Source organism: Hemicordylus capensis, chromosome 1, assembly GCF_027244095.1.
Source record: "Hemicordylus capensis ecotype Gifberg chromosome 1, rHemCap1.1.pri, whole genome shotgun sequence".
Classification (NCBI taxonomy): domain Eukaryota; kingdom Metazoa; phylum Chordata; class Lepidosauria; order Squamata; family Cordylidae; genus Hemicordylus; species Hemicordylus capensis.
Genome location: NC_069657.1, coordinates 392,540,363 through 392,560,515, shown reverse-complemented (window position 1 = coordinate 392,560,515; position 20,153 = coordinate 392,540,363). Strand labels below are relative to the sequence as shown.

At 41.9% G+C, this 20,153-nt stretch overlaps 1 protein-coding gene across 4 annotated transcripts in view; it reads left to right on the top strand.

Moving 5' to 3' along the window:
- Positions 1-20,153, top strand: part of HEATR5B (HEAT repeat containing 5B) — a 100,592-nt gene that overhangs the window by 34,165 nt on the left and 46,274 nt on the right. For all 4 annotated transcript variants that reach the window (XM_053303253.1, XM_053303245.1, XM_053303228.1 and 1 more), the window contains exons 16-20: positions 1,027-1,202; positions 5,649-5,754; positions 6,064-6,254; positions 7,108-7,267; positions 8,072-8,261. In XM_053303253.1, the coding sequence (XP_053159228.1) occupies positions 1,027-1,202; positions 5,649-5,754; positions 6,064-6,254; positions 7,108-7,267; positions 8,072-8,261 (823 nt within the window). The remainder of the gene's footprint in view (positions 1-1,026; positions 1,203-5,648; positions 5,755-6,063; positions 6,255-7,107; positions 7,268-8,071; positions 8,262-20,153) is intronic.

The following is a 20,153-nucleotide window of genomic DNA, read 5'->3' as shown; positions in this document are numbered from 1 at the left end:
CAGGGCTTATGCTACTTCTGCTACCCATATGGCTGGCATTAAGCTCAAAGACATCTGCACAGCAGCATCCTGGTCCTCTGAGCATACCTTTGCGAAGCATTACGCATTGGGCCTTTGTTCTGCAGCTCAGGCCAACTTCGGGAGGGATGTGCTAGAAAGGGTCTTACCTTAGCATACTACACCTTCCTCCAGACTGACACCTCATTAGTCACCCATTTTTATGAGTGCAATGGATCACAATCCAGATAGACAGGTTGCTCACCTGTAACTATTGATCTTGAAGTGATCTGTTGCAATCTTAAGACCTTCCTGTCGACCCCGCTGCAGTATGCGAAGTGACAAAAAGTATGTTTACAAGAATACGTCAGGCGACTTACCTTATTGTACTGTGGTCTGTTTCCATACAATGATTGCATCCAAATGTCGGTCCTTCAGGAACTGAGGAGCCACCCACTCTTATGACTGTAATGGATCATTTCCAGTTAGATAGTTACAGGTGAGCAACCTGTTTATACTATTTCCTCTTTTTCGGGGGGGCGGGGTACCCATGTGACTTTCCCCAACCACAGCTACTAGTTGAGCCATACTAAAACATATAGCACTGTAATCATTGGCATGTGTTCTCCTCATATTTCCAGGCAGAAATTGTGTGAGAATTGGTTTATCAGTACGCTTCTCATGCAATTCATGGAGTTAAGTCATTGGACTTCATGCAGTACTAGTAATTACATGAATGAGCACAGACAACACCCTTCAATGTGAATTAAGAAGATAGATTTTACTCTTGGTCCTTGAAATAATGAAGACATTTGCACCAATCTGCATGTGTATTCACACACAGTGCCAAATAAACCTAAAAATAATCTGCAGAATTACAGGTTCTCTGCTAAATAAGAGTTATTTGAAAGCTCCTCTTTTGGCATTATACTTTCTCTTTTGACTAATGAAGCATTTGTTTGGACAGTGTATAATGTCACGGTTTGAAAGGTTGATCTGTACCATATTTTGTGTTTTGATGATCTATAGCTCCAGCCAAACAGTGCCTCTGGAAGTGGCGCTCTAGAACATGACCCCTCTTCCATTTACTTGCGCATCCCTGCTGGTGAAGCTGTGCCTGGTCCTCTTCCTTTGGGAGTATCAGTCATTGATGCCTCAGTGGCTCTCTTTGGAGTGGTTTTCCCTCATGTTTCCTACAAACACAGGTCTGTCTGCAGCAAAGCTGAGGTTTGATGTCTCATTACAGTGTTGTTCAATTCAACAATGTCAAAAGGTGGATGCTGTTTAAGTTAGCTGGGAACAGTTTGTTCCACATTTGCCATTTTTTTCAGAGCTCACATGTTGCCTTTGAGAAAAGACTGTATTAGCTATGTTATATGGTGCTTGAAGATAACATTTCTGTATGCTTGCCATGCATAGGTTTAATTACCTATTTGTGTGTATAGAAAGAGTTAAATTGGGGTGGGTGGGAAATGTGTTCAAAACTAATTTTCATGTTGTATCTTATTGCAATTAACATAAGCTACAATAATTTTTGCAAATGGAAGGTAATATTCTACAAAAATGGTTTTTGTAACTTGATGCGTATTATGTAGTTTTTGGTATGAGGATTCTATAGGTAATTTACCTGATAATCCCATTTCACCAGTATGCATATTTTTACCAAAGGGAGGGCCTAACGTTAAGCAGCTCAACCAACCAACAGCTCAACTGTTCCCTGTAACAGGGATTCCTGGATATTCTTGACTACTACTCCCATAACCCCAGCCAAAGGCCATTGCAACTGGGGATTATGGGAGATGTAGTCAACAACATCTGAGCATCCCTGTTACAGAAAACACTGAGCTTAGCCACTACTACTGAGCAATGAACAGTTACACCCAGCATAGTTATGGTGTCTCAGTATGGTAGTAGTTTGACAAACAGTTTACTAAGATTTAGTTACATTGTTGGCCAATGAATAAATGCAGACAGTCCATAAACAAGTGCTGCCAGGGAAGTTTTAATGCCAGCCCTTAAAGTGCATAATAACATTGGTCCCATTCCATTTTTACATATGGGTTGGGTACAGATTTAATGCTAAATCATGGTTCAGCAGCAAGTTAAGGAACCTAAGGAAATCACATGTTCTTGCATGCTTCTCTGCTCACACACAGGAGGAGAGTGAAAGCTTTCACTTTAAAACAAACCACCATTCACCATTAGTGCAAACGTGTATCTGTGGTCAGTTAACTAACTACTATGTAGTTAGAAGAAACCAGAGTTTGTTCTAACTATGAACTAATCCCAGTTCCCATTGTATGTATGTAATATGGAACGACAGTTTGTGCAAAAGTGAATGGAAAGGTTTTAACTCTTTCTCTTGAGCAGAGTAAGGGAAGGGGAAGTGAGTGGTTCTGCTGGGCTCATTTATGTAGCACTAAATTGCTATGTCCTGCTATGCTGCCTCATCGTGGCAGGGGAGGGGGGTTCCTGGGAGGGATGAGCGAAGTATGCCAGGAAGTATACTTCCAGTAGGTCACCCAAAGTGCAAAGGTCATCCCAGCTGCCCAGCTAAAGCAAGAAGGCACTTTTATTGGGCAGCAGTAATGTAGGAATGTGCTGGAGGGAGACAATCCCTTCAGTGACAACGACAAAGGCATAATTTCATACTGTGTGGGAGAAGGCAATGGTAAACCACTCCTGTATTTTACCAAAAAAACCACATGGATAGACAAAATAGAATTATTGTCGGTGTAGTGCCGGATGATGGATCCCTCAGGTCGACTGGTACTCAACATGCTACTGAGGAAGAGCTGAGGATCTCTCAGAGTACCAATGGTGTTTATGACGCAGTTAAATTAAAGCCTTTTGGATGTCTAGCGGCTGATGTTGCCATGTGGGAAAAGAAAATCTGAAGCTGCAGAGACAGAATTACAATGGGAACGTGGAACACAAGAAGCATGAATATGGGAAAGCTTGACACAGTAAGAGATGAAATGAATCGACTACAGATTGACGTCTTGAGCATCAGTGAATTAAAATGGACTGGAATGGGACACTTTCAGTCAGAAAATCATACCGTTTACTACTCAGGACATGAAAACCAAAGAAGGAACGGTGTTGCTTTTCATAGTCAGGAAGGATATAGCAATGACAGTACTTGGGGGTTCTGTATTAGTGCGGTCAGTGACTGACTAATATCAATTAGATTTCATGGACAACCCTTTAACATGATAGTTTTTCAAGTCTATGCCCCAACAACTGATGCAGAAGAAGAGAAAGTTGATGAGTTTTATGCTCAAGTCCAGTCTGAAATTGACAGAACATGCAAGCAAGATGTGCTGGTGGTGGTTGGAGAGTGGAATGCCAAAGTTGGAAATGGTAAGGAGGAAAACATGGTCAGACTGTATGGCCTAGGAAACAGAAACGAAGCAGGAGAATGCCCTATTAGTTTCTGCCAATCCAGTGATCTCTTTTCTGCTAGCACATTCTTCAAACAACCAAAGCAGTGCCTATACACATGGACATCACCAGATGGATGGAGTACACAGAAATCAAACTGATTACATTATTGGTGCAAGGAGGTGGAAGACCTCTGTTAAAACAGCAAAGATGTGGCTGGGGGCTGGTTGTGAAACAGATCATGAACTGCTCATGTGCAAGTTCCAAGTCAAGCTAAAGCAGAAAAACAAAGCTATCCAGGTTCCATGATATGATCTTGAGAATGTACCTGCCATTTTCAAGGAGAACATCAGGAACTGCTTCAAAGTTCTGAACCTCATTGATAAGGAACCAAAGGAACTGTGGAATGAAATCAAAGAAGTTGTTAAAGACAAATGTGAAAAGAGAATGCCAAACTCCAAGAAACAGAAGAAAGCAAATTGGATGTCAGAACAGACGGTGGAAATTGCCCAGAAGAGGAAAGAAGCCAAAGTGAAGAAAGATAAAGACCTCAGGAAGAAACTTAATAGGCAATTTCAGAAAGCTGTTGGAAGAGACAAGGTGCAGTACTACAATGACATCTGTAAAGACCTTGAGGATGGAAATAGACATGGAAAATCAAGGAAAGTTTTCCAAAAGATCTCTGAACTCAGAAGGAGGCTCCAACCTCGAATTGGTATTTTAAGGGATGCCAAAGGACAGATAGTAACTGATTCAGAGAAGATCAAACAGAGATGGAAGGAGTATACTGAGAATCTGTACAGCAGAGATATCAACATCCAAGATAATCTAGAAGATATTCCCTACTTGCAAGGAATAGAGACATCATTGATGTCAGTTATCCAGCTGATGCACGCTGGATAACTGAGAAAGCCAAAGAATACCAGAAAGAAGTCAATATGTGCTTTATTGACTACAGAAAAGCCTTTGATTGTGTCGACCATGTCAAATTGCAGAATATCCTTAGAAAAATGGGCGTCCCAAAACATATCATTGTTCTCATGAGAAACCTATACACAGGACAGGAAGTCACAGTCCAGACAGAACAAGGTGAAACAGACTGGTTCCAGATCGGCAAAGGAGTAAGACAAGGCTGTATACTTTCTCCTTCTTTATTCAACTTATATGCTGAACATATACTGAGAGAAACTGGATTGGAAGAAGATGAGCGTGGTTTTAAAGTTGGAGGAAGAAACATCAATAACTGCAGTATGCTGATGACACCACTCTGATAGCTGAGATCTGCAAGCTCTAGTAATGAAAATCAAGGAGCACAGTGAAAAAAATGGAACTACAACTAAATGTAAAGAAGGCTAAACTAATGACATCGGGTACAGCAACCAGCCTCAGAATTAATAATGAAGACATTGAAATGGTGGATTGCTTCTGCCTTTTAGGATCGACCGTTGACAGTAAAGGATCCAGCAGTCAAGAAATACGCCACACACTAGCACTTGGTAGGGTTGCAATGAAGGCCTTGGAAATGATATTTAGATGCCATGACATGTCTATACCTACAAAGATTAGAATAGTTCGGACAATGTTTTCCCCCATGACACTCTATGGATGCGAAAGCTCTTTAAAGAAGCAAGATTAAAAAAGTATTGATGCTTTTGAACTTGGGTGCTGAGAAGAATTTTGAAGATACAATGGAGAGCCAGGAAAACAAACAAATAGATCATAGAACAAATCAATCCAGAATTTTCACTTGAGGCCAAAATGACCAGGTTCAAACTATCATATTTTGGACATATTATGCAAAATCCCAGCTCCCTTGAGAAGTCAATAAAATCTGGGGAAAGTTGAAGGTCGACCAGCAGCAAGGTGGATGGACTAAATTACGACAGCAATGACTGCATCTTTGGGAGACCTTAAAGGCCAAGCTGAAGACAGATCATCCTGGAGAGAATCTATGTATGTGGTCACTAAGAGTTGACACTGACCTGACGGCACTTAATCAATCATCAATCAAACTGCTAAGAACCAGGTACACTGTCATGAGTCCCTTGAAAGAAGGGCAGAATGTACTCTAACACTTGATCTTAGCCAGAAGGCTGAGAAGTAGAATATAATAAACCATGGATTAGCATTACATCTGATCTGGGCCATTGTGACAAAGTCTTCTTGCCAAACAGAGGTGTCAGTTTGATATATCTCACTGTGTGAGGTTTTTACAGGTTCATCTTCTCTGTCATTCATAGAACCTCTGTCTTACAATGTTTTTGTAGGCTACAGATGTTGGATCATTTTGCAGAATGCATCAAGCAGGCAAAAGGTGTCCGTCAGCAAGCTGTGCAGCTTAATATCTTCACTGCTGTTCTCAGTGCATTAAAGGTAAACCTGCTTCATAAAGTATTATGCTGTATTCTGTTTGAAAGTGTTTTTTCTTCTGTAATTAATATAGAGTTAATAATACTGAAATTGTGAAATATTGGTAGAGGGGTGTGTGTGTGTATACATAATTCATTCCTGATCATTATCGTTGTGCTAATATAATTTAGAGGAATTGTGTGAGACTTTAAACTTTTCAGTGCTAAGAAATGTTGGTGATTTGTTTTATAGGAACCATAGTTGCAAAGTATTATATGGCCTTTTAAATATGGGCTTCTGTAAAATTTCCTTGCATTTTCTCTCTTGTTAAAGGGCTTAGCTGAGAATAAAAGTACCTTAGGGCCAGAAGAAGTTCGCAAATCTGCTTTGACATTAGTTATGGGAGCCCTTGACAACCCTAATCCCATTCTGAGGTGCGCTGCAGGGGAAGCTCTTGGCAGAATGGCACAGGTGGTTGGAGAAGCAACTTTCATTGCCAGAATGGCTCAGTACAGCTTTGACAAGTATGTTGTACATGTGCTCTAAGTAAAAGTAGACTCTAATGTTGGTTGAACATTGTCTCTGAACATGAGGCATTCTTATGTTTTTCTTTTTTTGTGAATATTTTTCTGTTATATGCCTACTAAAACTGCTAAACCTTATAAACACCTTGTAAATTGTATATACAAACATTTGTGGACACTATCCATGGTTTTGCATATTCACGGGGGTCTAATTGACACCTGTTTTCATTATACACGGATACAAAAGGGTTAAAACCCATATATCTGTGGTTCCTAGAGGACCGGAAGTGACCACAGACGTCACTTCTGGCCTTCATTTTGTTAGAAGGAGCCATTTGGTGCCTCATTGTTTTAAAAAATAATGATCCCCCCCCCCGCTATGGTTTCGGAGGCATTCCTGTGCACATGTAGACCCCACGGAGCATGGTATAGTAAATAATTTCAATGATTTTCACCTTTTTCCACTATTTTTTCATGACCTTTTAATTTTTTTGTCCGTTCTGGAACCCACCACACCCCTCATTTCCCATAGGCATAATGCCTCGCTACTGATAGTACTAGAGCAACGGAACCCCCTCGAGAAACGAGTTATGCCTGTAGATACTATTTTAGTTCTGAATAACTTAGGAGGGAAGAAACTTGGTGGCAAGAATATATATACAATGAATTGATCAATAAAGAGATTTCACTTTCTCAGTTAGATTTTCCCTTCCTCAGTCCCTTTTAAACAAAAGTTTGATGTCATATTATCTCAAAAAACAATTTTGCACTGAATTTGAGTTTGTTTGGCCTTGTATTCACTACACATTTTACACAAATTAAGCTTATTTTTCTAAAAATAAAATCTTAACAGGTTGAAATCTGCTAGAGATGTTGTATCAAGAACAGGTCATTCCTTGGCTCTTGGTTGTCTCCATCGTTATGTTGGAGGAATAGGTTCTGGACAGCACTTGAAAACCAGTGTCAGCATTCTATTGGCATTGGCACAAGATGGAACCTCACCTGAAGTGCAGGTAAATCAAATAACATAGCCTAATTCACACACTCATTTCAGTACAGTGAAGCCCAAACTGTGGCAGTTATAAAAGGATCTCTCTTTCTCTTTCTTTTGTTTTGTCTTATTATTATTATTATTATTATTTAATTATTATTATTACATTTATATCCCGCTCTTCCTCCAAGGAGCCCAGAGCAGTGTACTACATACTTGAGTTTCTCTTTCACAACAACCCTGTGAAGTAGGTTAGGCTGAGAGAGAAGTGACTGGCCCAGAGTCACCCAGCTAGTTTCATGGCTGAATGGGGATTTGAACTCAGGTCTCCCCGGTCCTAGTCCAGCACTCTAACCACTACACCACGCTGTGGGTAATTTTTTCTCATTTCATTTAATAGGCATGTTGTTGCAATAGTTTTAAAATGAGTCAGCTGCTTTGAGGATGTAGTCAGAGCTCAGAGGAAATGTGGACTTTGTCTGACCCTTAACATGTGAATTATGATGGAGACCACCAATTGGTGAAATGAAACAATGTTTCTCTCACATGTTATGTTTGTATTAGTGCTTGAGCTCCGTTTCCCAGGAGCCTTAAATCATATTGTGGGCCTATGTGGCTCTGCTTCCTCCTCGTTTTTGATTTGCAGGGCAAGAGCAGGTTTTGTACTTGGCTTTTATAGCCAGGGAGAGGGGCCTCACAGTTGTTCTTACAACCTAGAGAGATTAGATATGGATGTATATGAGAGAACTTGTGCTACAGGGGCAAGCATACCTGCCAAAATCCTAATAAGCCAAATATATGACTGAAATATTCATTCTTTTTCTAGACATGGTCCCTCCATTCACTTGCTTTAATAGTGGACTCCAGTGGACCAATGTACCGTGGCTATGTGGAACCCACTCTCTCTTTGGTTCTTACCTTACTTCTGACAGTGCCTCCCTCACACACAGAAGTACATCAATGTTTGGGCCGATGTCTTGGAGCCATAATAACAACTGTTGGTCCTGAGTTGCAAGGTTAGTATGAAAGGCATAAAAATGAAGGTTGCTATCTTTCAGCCAATTATGTGCATGTTACATTGCTTATAACTTTCAGTAGGAATTAAATGTTCATAATGGAACACAGGATTGCATCTTATACTTTGTGAATATAAGTGTGTGTTGTTTTTAACTTTAAAATATGCTCTGGATTGCAGCCTTATTATTATTATTATTAATTTATTATTATTAATTTGATTTCTATACCGCCCTTCCAAAAATGGCTCAGGGTGGCCTTAGTCCTGTCTCCATCTATTTTCCATATTATCTTCTACCTAAGAATATTCCATTTCAAACGACTGGGTCAAATAGTCAGACTAAGGAGTGCAGATACTTTAATTAAGGGAAAGGGGGCATTTTTTTACATTTAATACCTTCTTCACAAAGCCACTTCTTTCTTTGCCCCAGCCAGATGCTCCTGCCCTCTCTTCTCCCCAAATCAATGGGCTCAAATTAGCTCTGATTGAGGAAAATCATACGTCAATGATCTGCTTGCCTCCCCATCTCAGTGTACCATGTGTTATAGAAATAAGTGCTAGTGGTTTCTAATCCTAATTGACGAAGACACTTGATAGGTCAGCAGGCCGTTACAGGGGAATGGCAATCAGAAACTTAATAGCTGTTTCCCCTTCCAGCTGGCCTATCAACTCTTTCACCTTAGGGAGCAGTGCCAATCACCCACAGAGCCTCACCTTGCTATCTTGTAATGCCAGGTCAGTCAAAAACAAATCCATGTTTTGATAGTGGATGAAGGAGCTGACCTGCTATTTTATTTATTTATTTAACATATTTGTATACTGCCCAAAATGCAAGTCTCTAATGCTATGCATTACAGAGATCTGATTGGGGAACACCAGCAGTCCAGTCTGGTCCCAGCTTCTCCCAGCAGAATACTCTGGTGGAGCAGGTGAAATGATGTGGGCAGGGAGGTGGTGTGGCTGTGGTTTATAAGAACACTTTCTCCCTTACAAGGATTCTTGTAGGGGAATTTATTTATTTTGTTTTATTCGATTTATATACCACCCTTCCTAAAGTGGCTCAGGGTGGTTCACATTGCAATAAAAAACACATAATAAAACAATTAATTTTTTTAAAAAAAACATTTAAACCAGATTAAAATTAAAACTAGATATCAGTAATAGCCAGGCTAAAAAGATGGTTCTATATGGCTCTCCTGAAGGCCTCCAAGGAAGATAATCCTCTTATATCCATGGGGAATGCATTGCACAACCCAGGGGTGACAACTGTGAAGGCCCAATCCCAGGTCACACCAGATGAACTGGCGGCACCCAAAGATGGACCCCTCCTGATTATTTTAACAAGCAGTGGGGATCTTGTAGAGAAAGACACTCTCTCAGCTAACACAGGCCTAAGCCATTTGGAGCTTTAAAGGTAATAACCAGCACTTTTTACTTTGCCTGGAAACTAATTATTTATTATTCCATTTTGATACCACTCTTCATTAAAATAATCCCAAAGTGGTTTACAACATAATTTAAACAATGCATAATTAAAATACAAATTAAAAGTACAAATATTAAATATAAAAATATATCTCAATTTAAAAGTTTGAAAACCTATATAACACAGTAACTCACAAAACACAAAGCAGCAGCAGCAGTAAAAACTGTACTCATATAAAAGCCTGGGGGAAGAACCACATTTTTACTTGTTTTCTAAAAATTGATGGAGACTGAGGCGCGGATGCCAGCTGGGAGAATATATCAGCAGCCAGTGCAACTGTTTAAGAACAGGCATAATATGGTATCTCCAGCATACCCCACAGACTAATCTGACTACCACATTTTGAATTAATTGAAGTTTCCAAATTATGTACAAAGGCAGCCCTACATAGAGAACATTTTAGTTGTCCAACCTGGAGGTTACCAGCTGGTGTACCACTGTTTTCAGGTTATTCTCAAGGAACAGGCGGAGTTGACGAGTCAATTGCAGCTGGTAAAAATTGCTCCTAGCTATACCCTCAATCTGAGACACCAGTATGAGATCTGAATTCAAGTGCACTCCCAAGCTACAAACCTGTTCTTTCTTGGGGGGGGGGGTAACCTCATCCAGAATAGGAAATTCCATCCTGTCTTGCAGATTATGACCCCCAACAATGAGTACCCCTGTCTGGCTTGGATTCAGCTTCAGTTTATTCTCCCTCATCCAGCCCATTACTGCCTATAGACAGGCTTTTAAAGGGCTAAAACCATTTCCTGATATTGATGACAAGGAGAAATAGATTTGGGTGTCATCAGCTTACTGATAACACCTTACACCAAATCTGATGACCTCATCCACAGTTTTCATGTAGATGTTAAAAAGCATTGGTGACAGAATGGAGCCAATGGGGGAGCAGCTGGGGGAGTCATAAAACATGCCTCTGGGGGGGGTCTCAAGGCATTGGGCCCCCAGACAACTGCCTCCCCTTGCCTTATTATAGTTACGCCCCTGTGGCTGACCAACTCCAAGTGGTCTTGGAAGAAACTAATAATCTAGACCCATTTCAAAGTGCCTTCACTAGGGAACTGAGAGAGGGAGTGTGACTCTGCTGGTTCTTTTGGATCTCTCAGCAATACCACCGCTGGATGGAACCCACAAGGGACACCGCTTCCCTGGCGAGCGCCCCCGCCATTTCCCTTCTAAGGGATGAGCCCAATTGGCGCTCGTCCTCTCCTCCCCCCCTCGGGCTCCCGGGTGGGTCCTCCTTCAGTTGCTCCCCCCATGCCTACACATGAGGAGACCTGAGCAAGCACCATCCTTTGCCTTGCACTCCCTCTCCCCCTTCCCACCTCTTGTCGTCTTCACCTTTTTCACTTATTTTCCATAAACAAGCAACGGGAAGAAAAGCCCATGTAAACAGCAGCTTCTGTCCCCGTATCTGAAATAGGAGCCTTTCAAACAATGGTCCACATTCCAGGCAAGGATAAATATGCAAAGCAAGCTATAGCCTTCCTCCTCCCATTTGCAACTGTTTATGCTTTGCTGCACTTGCTAATCTTGGTCCCATATCATGCAAAAAGCCATGAAAGGCTCTGAAAAAGACCTGCTTAAGGACCACTCTGAAAGGACCTGCTTAAGCACTGTGGGCCCCTCTTGCTGCTACCGCCAAACCTTGAATGACTTGTGTGATTGTTCAGATAAGTCCTCGTTTTTATGAATTAGCATTTTTTAAAATGGGATTAGTCTATATGCTGGCCTGAAACTGTGTAGTTAACATGACTATCTGAGGTGAGGGAAGTGAAAAGCACTGCAAAAATGTACACATGCTGTTAGTCTTTAATACTGCCTAACTTTTATTTACTTATTAGGTTTAGATGCTGCTCAACTAACCAAAGTCCTTGAAGTAGTTTACAAATCTTTTCAAATCTTTATTTTGTCCTTTTGCATTGCTGAAGAGATACAACATGTAGTATTACTATAAGCAGAACTAGGCTACTGTGTGACAAACTGAAAAGGAAATGCAGGGCTCTTCCTACAGTTTGAATTTTAATATTTTATTGCTAATCTGCAGTGAGGGGCCCATTATAATTAGTGTTTCTAGTGTGTTCTAGGCATTAAAAGTAGCACAAATATATAGTATTCAATGTATATCACTATATATTGTGAAGTGTACATGTGTGTATTCAGTGAAATGTATTCCAGGCAGCATACTTATTTTGAAATATCAGACTAAAATCCTTGGAAGCCTGGGATGTGTGGAGGCCCTGGACTTTGAGCGGCTGGGGGCCCATTTTAAAATCTCGTCTCTGGGCCCACTCCAGCCTTGCTACGCCCCTGCAGCCACCATCCTCTCAATCATGTTACCCAACCATGGGAGGTTGGAGACTGGCCTATAATTATCCATTAACAGGGGATCCAAAGTGGGCTTCTTAAGAAAGGGTCTAACCACCACCTCCTTCGCCCATGGTGTCTGTACCTAAGCCTGGGGACCAAGGATAGATTGGGTCTACTGTTGGTGTACAAATCACCCCTCTATTCAAAAGAGTCCCTAACTGAGCTGATGGACCTGGTTGCAGGGTGGGTTGGCATTTTGGCACTGGAGTTGCCCAGACTGCAGCATTGCCTGTGCTCTCAGTCCTGGTACATTTGGCTAATGGCTAAATGAGCTTGGGAGGCTCTTTGCTCTTCTGTGTCTACTTCTCGACGAATAGAAATCTTTTATAGGATGTGAGAAGAAGATTGTAAGTTGTTTTTTATTCAAGCACCCCCAACCTAACTCTCTGGTGGTGGATTGTGTACTCTCCACTGAGTCAGGAAGAAAACATTTGGCTCAATTTGATAAGGAGGACAGGACGTTGGATTCTATGGAACACAAAATCTGTTCCTCCCTCTGCATGAAAGTACCAAACTATGTGGCCTGTATGGCCACATTCCATTATTCTGTCTGGAAGAGCTTTAAGACTGATATGCAGAATGCTCCTGCACATCTCAATCTCAATTTAAAGAGTTTCTATAAGTCTGCAGACATAACTCGCCAATCTCTCAGAACGTCAAACATCTTACCGAGAGTGAATCCCATACACTCGCCAGTGCCGTTTCACTTCTCAGACATGCCTGGCTCCGTTTGTCCTCCCTTCAGCAGGACATGCGTGATAAAATTGAAGATTTGACTTTTGGTGGAGACGGCCTTTTTGGCACTGAAACTGATGACAACATTGAGCGCATGAAAAAAGTCCAGATTTACTGCCAGTATCTTTACTCCTACTACGCCACCATGTACCTATTCACAACGCTTCTGCAGACCTGACAGACTTAGGGTCCCTTTTAACAGATAAGATCATAAAGACTACTGTTGTTCTTTTGCACAGTCTCAAGAGGAAACCGTTTTTCCCCATGCCCAAAACAAAATCCAAAGCCCAGAGGCCCAGATGTCTCTAAGCAGAACTTTTGACTCTTCTGTCACCTTGCCGATTGGACTTTCTCCTTCCTCTATCTGGCTCTCCCCCCTACTTAACACTCTGTTGTCTCATCACCTCTGTTGCCTGCGTGCTAAGTATCATCTCCCCCAGTTATGCCATAGAGTTCCTCACCCTACCTCCTTTCCTTGGAATAAAACATACCCCACAACACCTACACTGTTAGCAGAGGTTCAGAATCTCTTATCAAAAGGAGCGAAATAACTAGTCTCACGAGAATCCCAATGGACAGGGTTCCACTCCTGATACTTCCAAGTTCCAAAAAGATATGGCAGCCTATGTCCGATTCTGGACCTCCGCTCCCTGAACAACTTCATATGCACCAGAAAATTCCTGATGCTGACTTTGCAACAGCCTGTCCTTCTTATATCAGGGGAGGAATTGTTTGCCACTCTAGATCACATTGCCATCCACCCACGACACAGGAAATATCTACAGTTTACCATGGGGAACCAGATTTTTCAATATACCATCCTTCCATTCAGCCTGTCCACAGCTCCTCATGTGCTCACAAAATGTGTGAGTGCAATTATTGCCCATATATGGACTTGAGGAATATCCATCTTCCCTTAATTAGACGATTGGCTAATCACTTTGTACGACTTGGGCCATGGATAAGATTGAGGTAGATGGTTTCTATGTACAATACATCAATGCCCTTCCCAGCGAAAAGTGGGGTAGACCCAAAGGAAGATTGGCCTTATTAATTGCAACAGGACTTAATGTGAAGATTACCCCCATGCCCTTTCATGCCCAGTGGATGACTGCAGTTTTACAGTCTGATTAATATATACGTAACCCCTCTGTGTAAGCATTCCCAGGTAGGCAGCAATGGCAAAGCCTAAGCAAATATCTAGAGAAATGCATTGAAGCCAACCCCCTAGCTTATATTCTAGTGGGAGGTGATTTCAATGCAAGCATGGGGCAGGATGACACAGCTTTATATACCTATTACCATGCTGTCCCACCAGAAGATATAGGAGATTCCCTTCTCCCCTGCCCCCGCAGGCTGGCCAAGGATGGGAAATACAATTTTGCAGGCCTGTGTTTCGCTGAGTTGGCCAACAGATTTGATTTGTGCATTCTAAATGGAGCAGTAAATGGAGACTGCCCAGCAGAATTTACCTTCTGGTTTGGGAACAGGATGTCAACTGTGGATTAGGGATGTGCACAGAACCGGTTCAAAGAAATTAGATGATTGGCTAATCACCTTGTACAACAAAGCCCTGCTGCTGGATCATATCAGCAAGGTTCTCTCTCTTTTGGACATGCTAGATATCCAGGTCAAAGACAGGTCCAACCTGTCTTCTCAACACTCCTTTCCTTTACATATAGGAGCTATACTCGATGTGAACCTCAAATGTGCTTTTGTGCCGCAAGACCGTCAACTTGCAATCTGAAATATTCTCCACTCTTTCCTCTCCAACCCAACCCAGACCGTGCAATGCATTCAGTGACTCCTGGGCCTGATTGCTTCCTGCATGTTGACAATGCACTATACCAGACTGCATATTTGACTCCTTCAGCTGTGGCTATTGTCGATATTCAAACCCAACATAGATGACCAACGCTTACAACTTATGATACTCCAGCCTGTCTTGCACTCTCTTCACTGGTGGATCTTCCAGAAAACTTAAATGTGGGTCTACCCTTCCACCCATGCCTATGATATCTCTCATAACGGATGTGTCTCTGACAGGCTGGGGCACTCACTGTGCAGAACTTCATGCTTGTGACCTTTGGAGCCTTCAACAGGCATCAACTTCCTGGAACTTCTGGCAGCCCTCCTTCTCAATGGGGCACGGTTTCCAGGTCCCCCTGCAATCTGGCTGTTCAACTCTGGGATTGGTTCATTTGCCACCAAATCTACCACATAGCTCTCCACATACAGGGTGCCAACAACATCTTGGAGGACTGCTTCAGCAGAGAATCCAGCGCTACTTGCCAACATGAATGGGAACTTTATGGATATGTTCTCACCTCTTTCGTCCAACAGTGTGGTACTCCCCGAATTGACCTCTTTGCTACCCAGCAGAACAAAACATGCCCACATTTTTGTTCCAGAGCTGCAATGGGGATAGGGTTTCTGGGAGACACATTCCAGATTCCTTAGACAGGCAACCTATTCCACCTCTTCCCACTCCTATCTAGGGTCTTAAGCAAGATATTGCTCCAAAAAACAAAATGCATTCTTTTCACCCCACGGTGACCAAGGCAGTCCTGATTTCCTCTCCTCTTCTGTCTTTCTCAAGGGTTCCACCATCGTCTCTAACTCCATTTGGACCTCATGCATTAGAACAAAGGGAAGGTCTTTCACCACAGCCTCTGTGATGCTTTTAATGATTTTTTCACAGACAAAAATCTCTCGTATTCAGGCTGAACTGGATTCTACGATTAGGGCAGAGTCTGTTACAGAGGTATCCAGCAACTCCTCTTATGGGGTCAGACTGGATCACTTTCAGATTGTGACTCCTGAGGATTTGGACAAGCTGCTTTGGACTGTGCGTTCTACCACCTGTTATCTTGACCCTTGCCCAACTTGGCTTATTTTATCAGATTTTCAGAGAGGATCTGGTAAACATAATAAATGCTTCTCTGGGGGAGGGGAGCATGCCTCCTTATCTTGACGGGGCTGTCTTTTAGATCATATTTGAAAAAACCTACATTGAACCCCTCAGAGTTAGGCAACTATAGGCTTGTCTTTAATCTCCCATGGTTTGGCAAGGTGATTGAAAGGGTGGTGGTCTTTCAGCTCTAGACAGTCTTGGAGGAAACTGATTATCTAGACTCTTTTCAAACTGCCTTTTGGGCAGGCTGTAGGGCTGAAACTGCCTTAGTCAGGTAGATGAATTATCTCCAGTTAGGTATTGATGGGGAGTGTGACTCTGCCAATCCTTTTGGATCTCTCTGTGGCTTTCAATACCATCCAGCATGGTATCCTGCCGAGTCACCTAAGAGAGATGGGAATTGGGTGGCACTGTTATACAATGGTTCTGTTCCCACCTCTCTGGCAGATTCTAAATGACATCGCTTGGAGACTGCTGCTCTGCAAAGCATGAGTTACTGTATGGACTTCCACAAGGCTCAATGCTGTCTCCAATGCTCTTTAACATCTACATGAAACTGCTGGGAGAGATCATCAGGAGATTTGATGCAGGGTTTTATCAATATGTCAATGACATCCAAATGGAGTAGAGAGTGAGTGAACAGAGAGAAATTGCTCTCTCTCTCACACATTACACTAGAACCAGTGTTATCCCATGAAACTGATGGCCAGGAAATTTACGACTGACAGAAGGAAGTGCTTTTTCACACAGCCTGTAATTAATCTATGGAATTCTCTGCCACAGGATGTGGTGATGGCCACTAGCTTGGATGGCTTTAAAAGGGGCTTGGACTAATTCATGGAGGACATCTATCAGTGGCTACTAGTCTGGTAGCTATCAGCCATCTCTAGTCTCAGAGGCATCTTGCCTCTGAATACCAGGTGCAGGGGAGCATCAGCAGGAGACAGGGTGTGATCTCTGTGGGTGTCTCAGAGGCATCTGGTGGGCCACTGTGAACAACAGGATGCTGGACTGAATAGGCCTTAAGCCTGATACAGCAGGGCTTTTCTTATGTTCTTTTCTATATTGCCAAATCAGCTTCATCAGGAAATGGCATAACTTCCCTAAATGCCTGCCTGGAGGTGGTAATGGGCTGGATGAGGAATAACAAACTGAAGCTCAATCCAAATAAGACAGAGGTACTGACTGTGGGGGCAGACCCAAGAGATGGTCTAGATCTGCCTATTCTAGACAGGGTTACACTCCCCCCTGAAAGAACAAGTACATATCCTCAGAGTGCTCCTGGATCTAGAACTCTCTCTGGTTTCTCAGGTTGAGGCAGTGGTCAGGAGTGCTTTTTATCACTTTTGGCTGATACTTCAGCTACACCCATTTCTTTAGGAAAATGACCTTAAAACAGTGGTACATATGCGAGTAACCTCCAGGCTTCACTACTAGAGCCAGCGTGGTAAAGTGGTTAGAGTGCTGGACTAGGATGGGGGAGACCTGAGTTCAAATCCCCATTCAGCCATGAAACTAGCTGGGTGACTTTGGGCCAGTCACTTCTCTCTCAGCCTAACCTACTTCACAGGGTTGTTGTGAAAGAGAAACTCAAGTATGTAGTACACTGCTCTGGGCTCCTTGGAGGAAGAACGGGATATAAACGTAAAAATAATAAAATAATAATAATAATACTGATCTTCACTACAGGCTTAACTATAGTATTGAACTCTTTGTGGGGCTGTACCTACAGGTGAAACTCGGAAAATTAGAATATCATGCAAAAGTCCATTAATTTCAGTAATGCAAATTAAAAGGTGAAACTGATATATGAGACAGACGCATTATATGCAAAGCGAGATAAGTCAAGCCTTAATTTGTTATAATTGTGATGATCATGACGTACAGCTCATGAAAACCCCAAATCCACAATCTCAGAAAATTAGAATATTACATGGAACCAAGAAGACAAGGATTGAAGAATAGAACAATATCGGACCTCTGAAAAGTATACAGTGTACTGTGCTTGATTGGCCAGCAAACTCGCCTGACCTGACCCCATAGAGAATCTACGGGGCATTGCCAAGAGAAGGATGAGAGACATGAGACCAAACAATGCAGAATTGCTGAAGGCCACTAATGAAGCATCCTGGTCTTCCATAACACCTCAGCAGTGCCACAGGCTGATAGCATCCATGCCACGCTGCATTGAGGCAGTAATTGCTGCAAAAGGGGCCCAAACCAAGTACTGAATACATATGCATGCTTATACTTTTCAGAGGTCCGATATTGTTCTATTCTTCAATCCTTGTCTTCTTGTTTCCATATAATATTCTAATTTTCTGAGATTGTGGATTTGGGGTTTTCATGAGCTATATGCCATGATCATCACAATTATAACAAATTAAGGCTTGACTTATCTCGCTTTGCATGTAATGTGTCTGTCTCATATATCAGTTTCACCTTTTAATTTGCATTACTGAAATTAATGGACTTTTGCACGATATTCTAATTTTCCGAGTTTCACCTGTAGTCCAGAAACTATAACTGGTACAGAAAGTGGCAGCCATACTGGTCTCTGTGACAACCTGAAGGAACCTTACAAGACCAATATTAAAATAACTGTACTGGCTGCCGATATGTTTCTGAGCAAAATACAAAGTGCTGGTTATTACCTATAAAGCTCTTAATGGCTTGGATCCAGGGTACTTTAAGAGAGTGCCTTCTTTGTCATGAACCCTGCTGCCTATTAAGATCATCTGGGGAGGTCCAGTTACGATTGTCACCAGCTCGTCTGGTGGCGACTTAGGACCACACCTTCTCTGTGGCTGCCCCTGGACTTTGGAATGCACTTGCTGCCAAAATAAGAGCTTCTTAATCTATGACTACTTTTTAAAAGGCCCTTAAGACACACCTGTTTTCTCAGACTTTTAATTAAATTTTAAACTAGTTGATATAATGGCGATGCAATATGCATGATGGATCTGCTACAATACTTCTCTCCAGACCTTTTTTAAAAAATTGCATAAATAAACAAAATAAAAAGGTCTGGAGAGAAGTAAATTTTAAACTGTTTAATTGTTTTGTTCTGATTCTGTGAAAGTGTTTCAATTGTTTTTTATTCTGTTTTTATATTGTAATTTGGATTATGTACACCACCTAGAGATACATATATCAGGCAGTATATAAATATAATAAATATATAAAAATCCTGCTGTTAAGAAAACCCATTTCCTGTTTCCTGCTAAGACAAGTTACAGAATTTGTACTAACTAGCAGTAGCTTTCCTTGTCCAGGCAATTCAGGGGCAAGAAAGGGGGAAGAGAAACAAGTCCAGGTTTGGTAGTTCATCCAAGTTTGGTAGGTTCCAAATGGAAACCATCATTTTCCTCCATGTTATTTATTTATTTGTTTGTTCAATTTCTATACCGCCCTTCCAAAAATGACTCAGGGCAGTTTACACAGAGAAAATAAATAAATAAATAATTTTCTTCTGAAGGTTAGCACTGTGTACAACAAAGGGGGGTTATATTACAATTGTAAAATTACAGATTGTTTTATTAGTACACTTCCAAGCATTTTTGTTTGTGGGTTATGGTAGAACCATCTTTATTTGAACCATGTTATCTGGAACTTTAAATTCACTATGCAGCACACCCTGCCCCCACCCCCCGGTCCCACTCAGTAGCTTCAATCAGTGTGATTGTGTCTGAATGGTGCTACTGTTTATCTCAAACATTGGTTGAGATTCATGTCATGGGGTGAATGAGATTGCATTAAATATGTTTAAAAGTAGACTTTTAAAAGAATTGGAAGTGATTCCTTCATTGCACACCCAAGCCCCAATAACGACAGGGCACAAATAAATTGGAAGAACTAGGGCCACTTTATTGATTGAATTTACAAATAACCTCCAATGAGGAATATACTAAATAGAGCGTGGGTACCCCCCGCCCCCATGTGGGTCAGGTGGAGGACTGCCCAGAACAGGGTGAAGGACTGGGTTCTGATTCAGCCTGGCTCCATGTGTTGGGGTTTGTAATTATTTAGCAAAGTGCCAACAAAAGAAGCTATCCACTCCAGTTACAGAATAGAGTGCAGCGTGTAGTTGTTGCAGCTATTTAAAGAACATGCATGAAGATTGTTGTACAATCTAAATACTGAGTTGATTTATTGGTGAAGTACCACCTAATGGTGCAGCAGCCAGTGGGGAAATGGCTTGACTACCAAGCCGGAGGTTGCCGGTTTGAATCCCTGCTGGTATGTTTCCTCGACGATGGGAAACACCTATATCGGGCAGCAGCAATATAGGAAGATGCTGAAAGGCATCATCTCATACTGCGCGGGAGGAGGCAATGGTAAACCCCTCCTGTATTCTACCAAAGACAACCACAGGGCTGACTGTG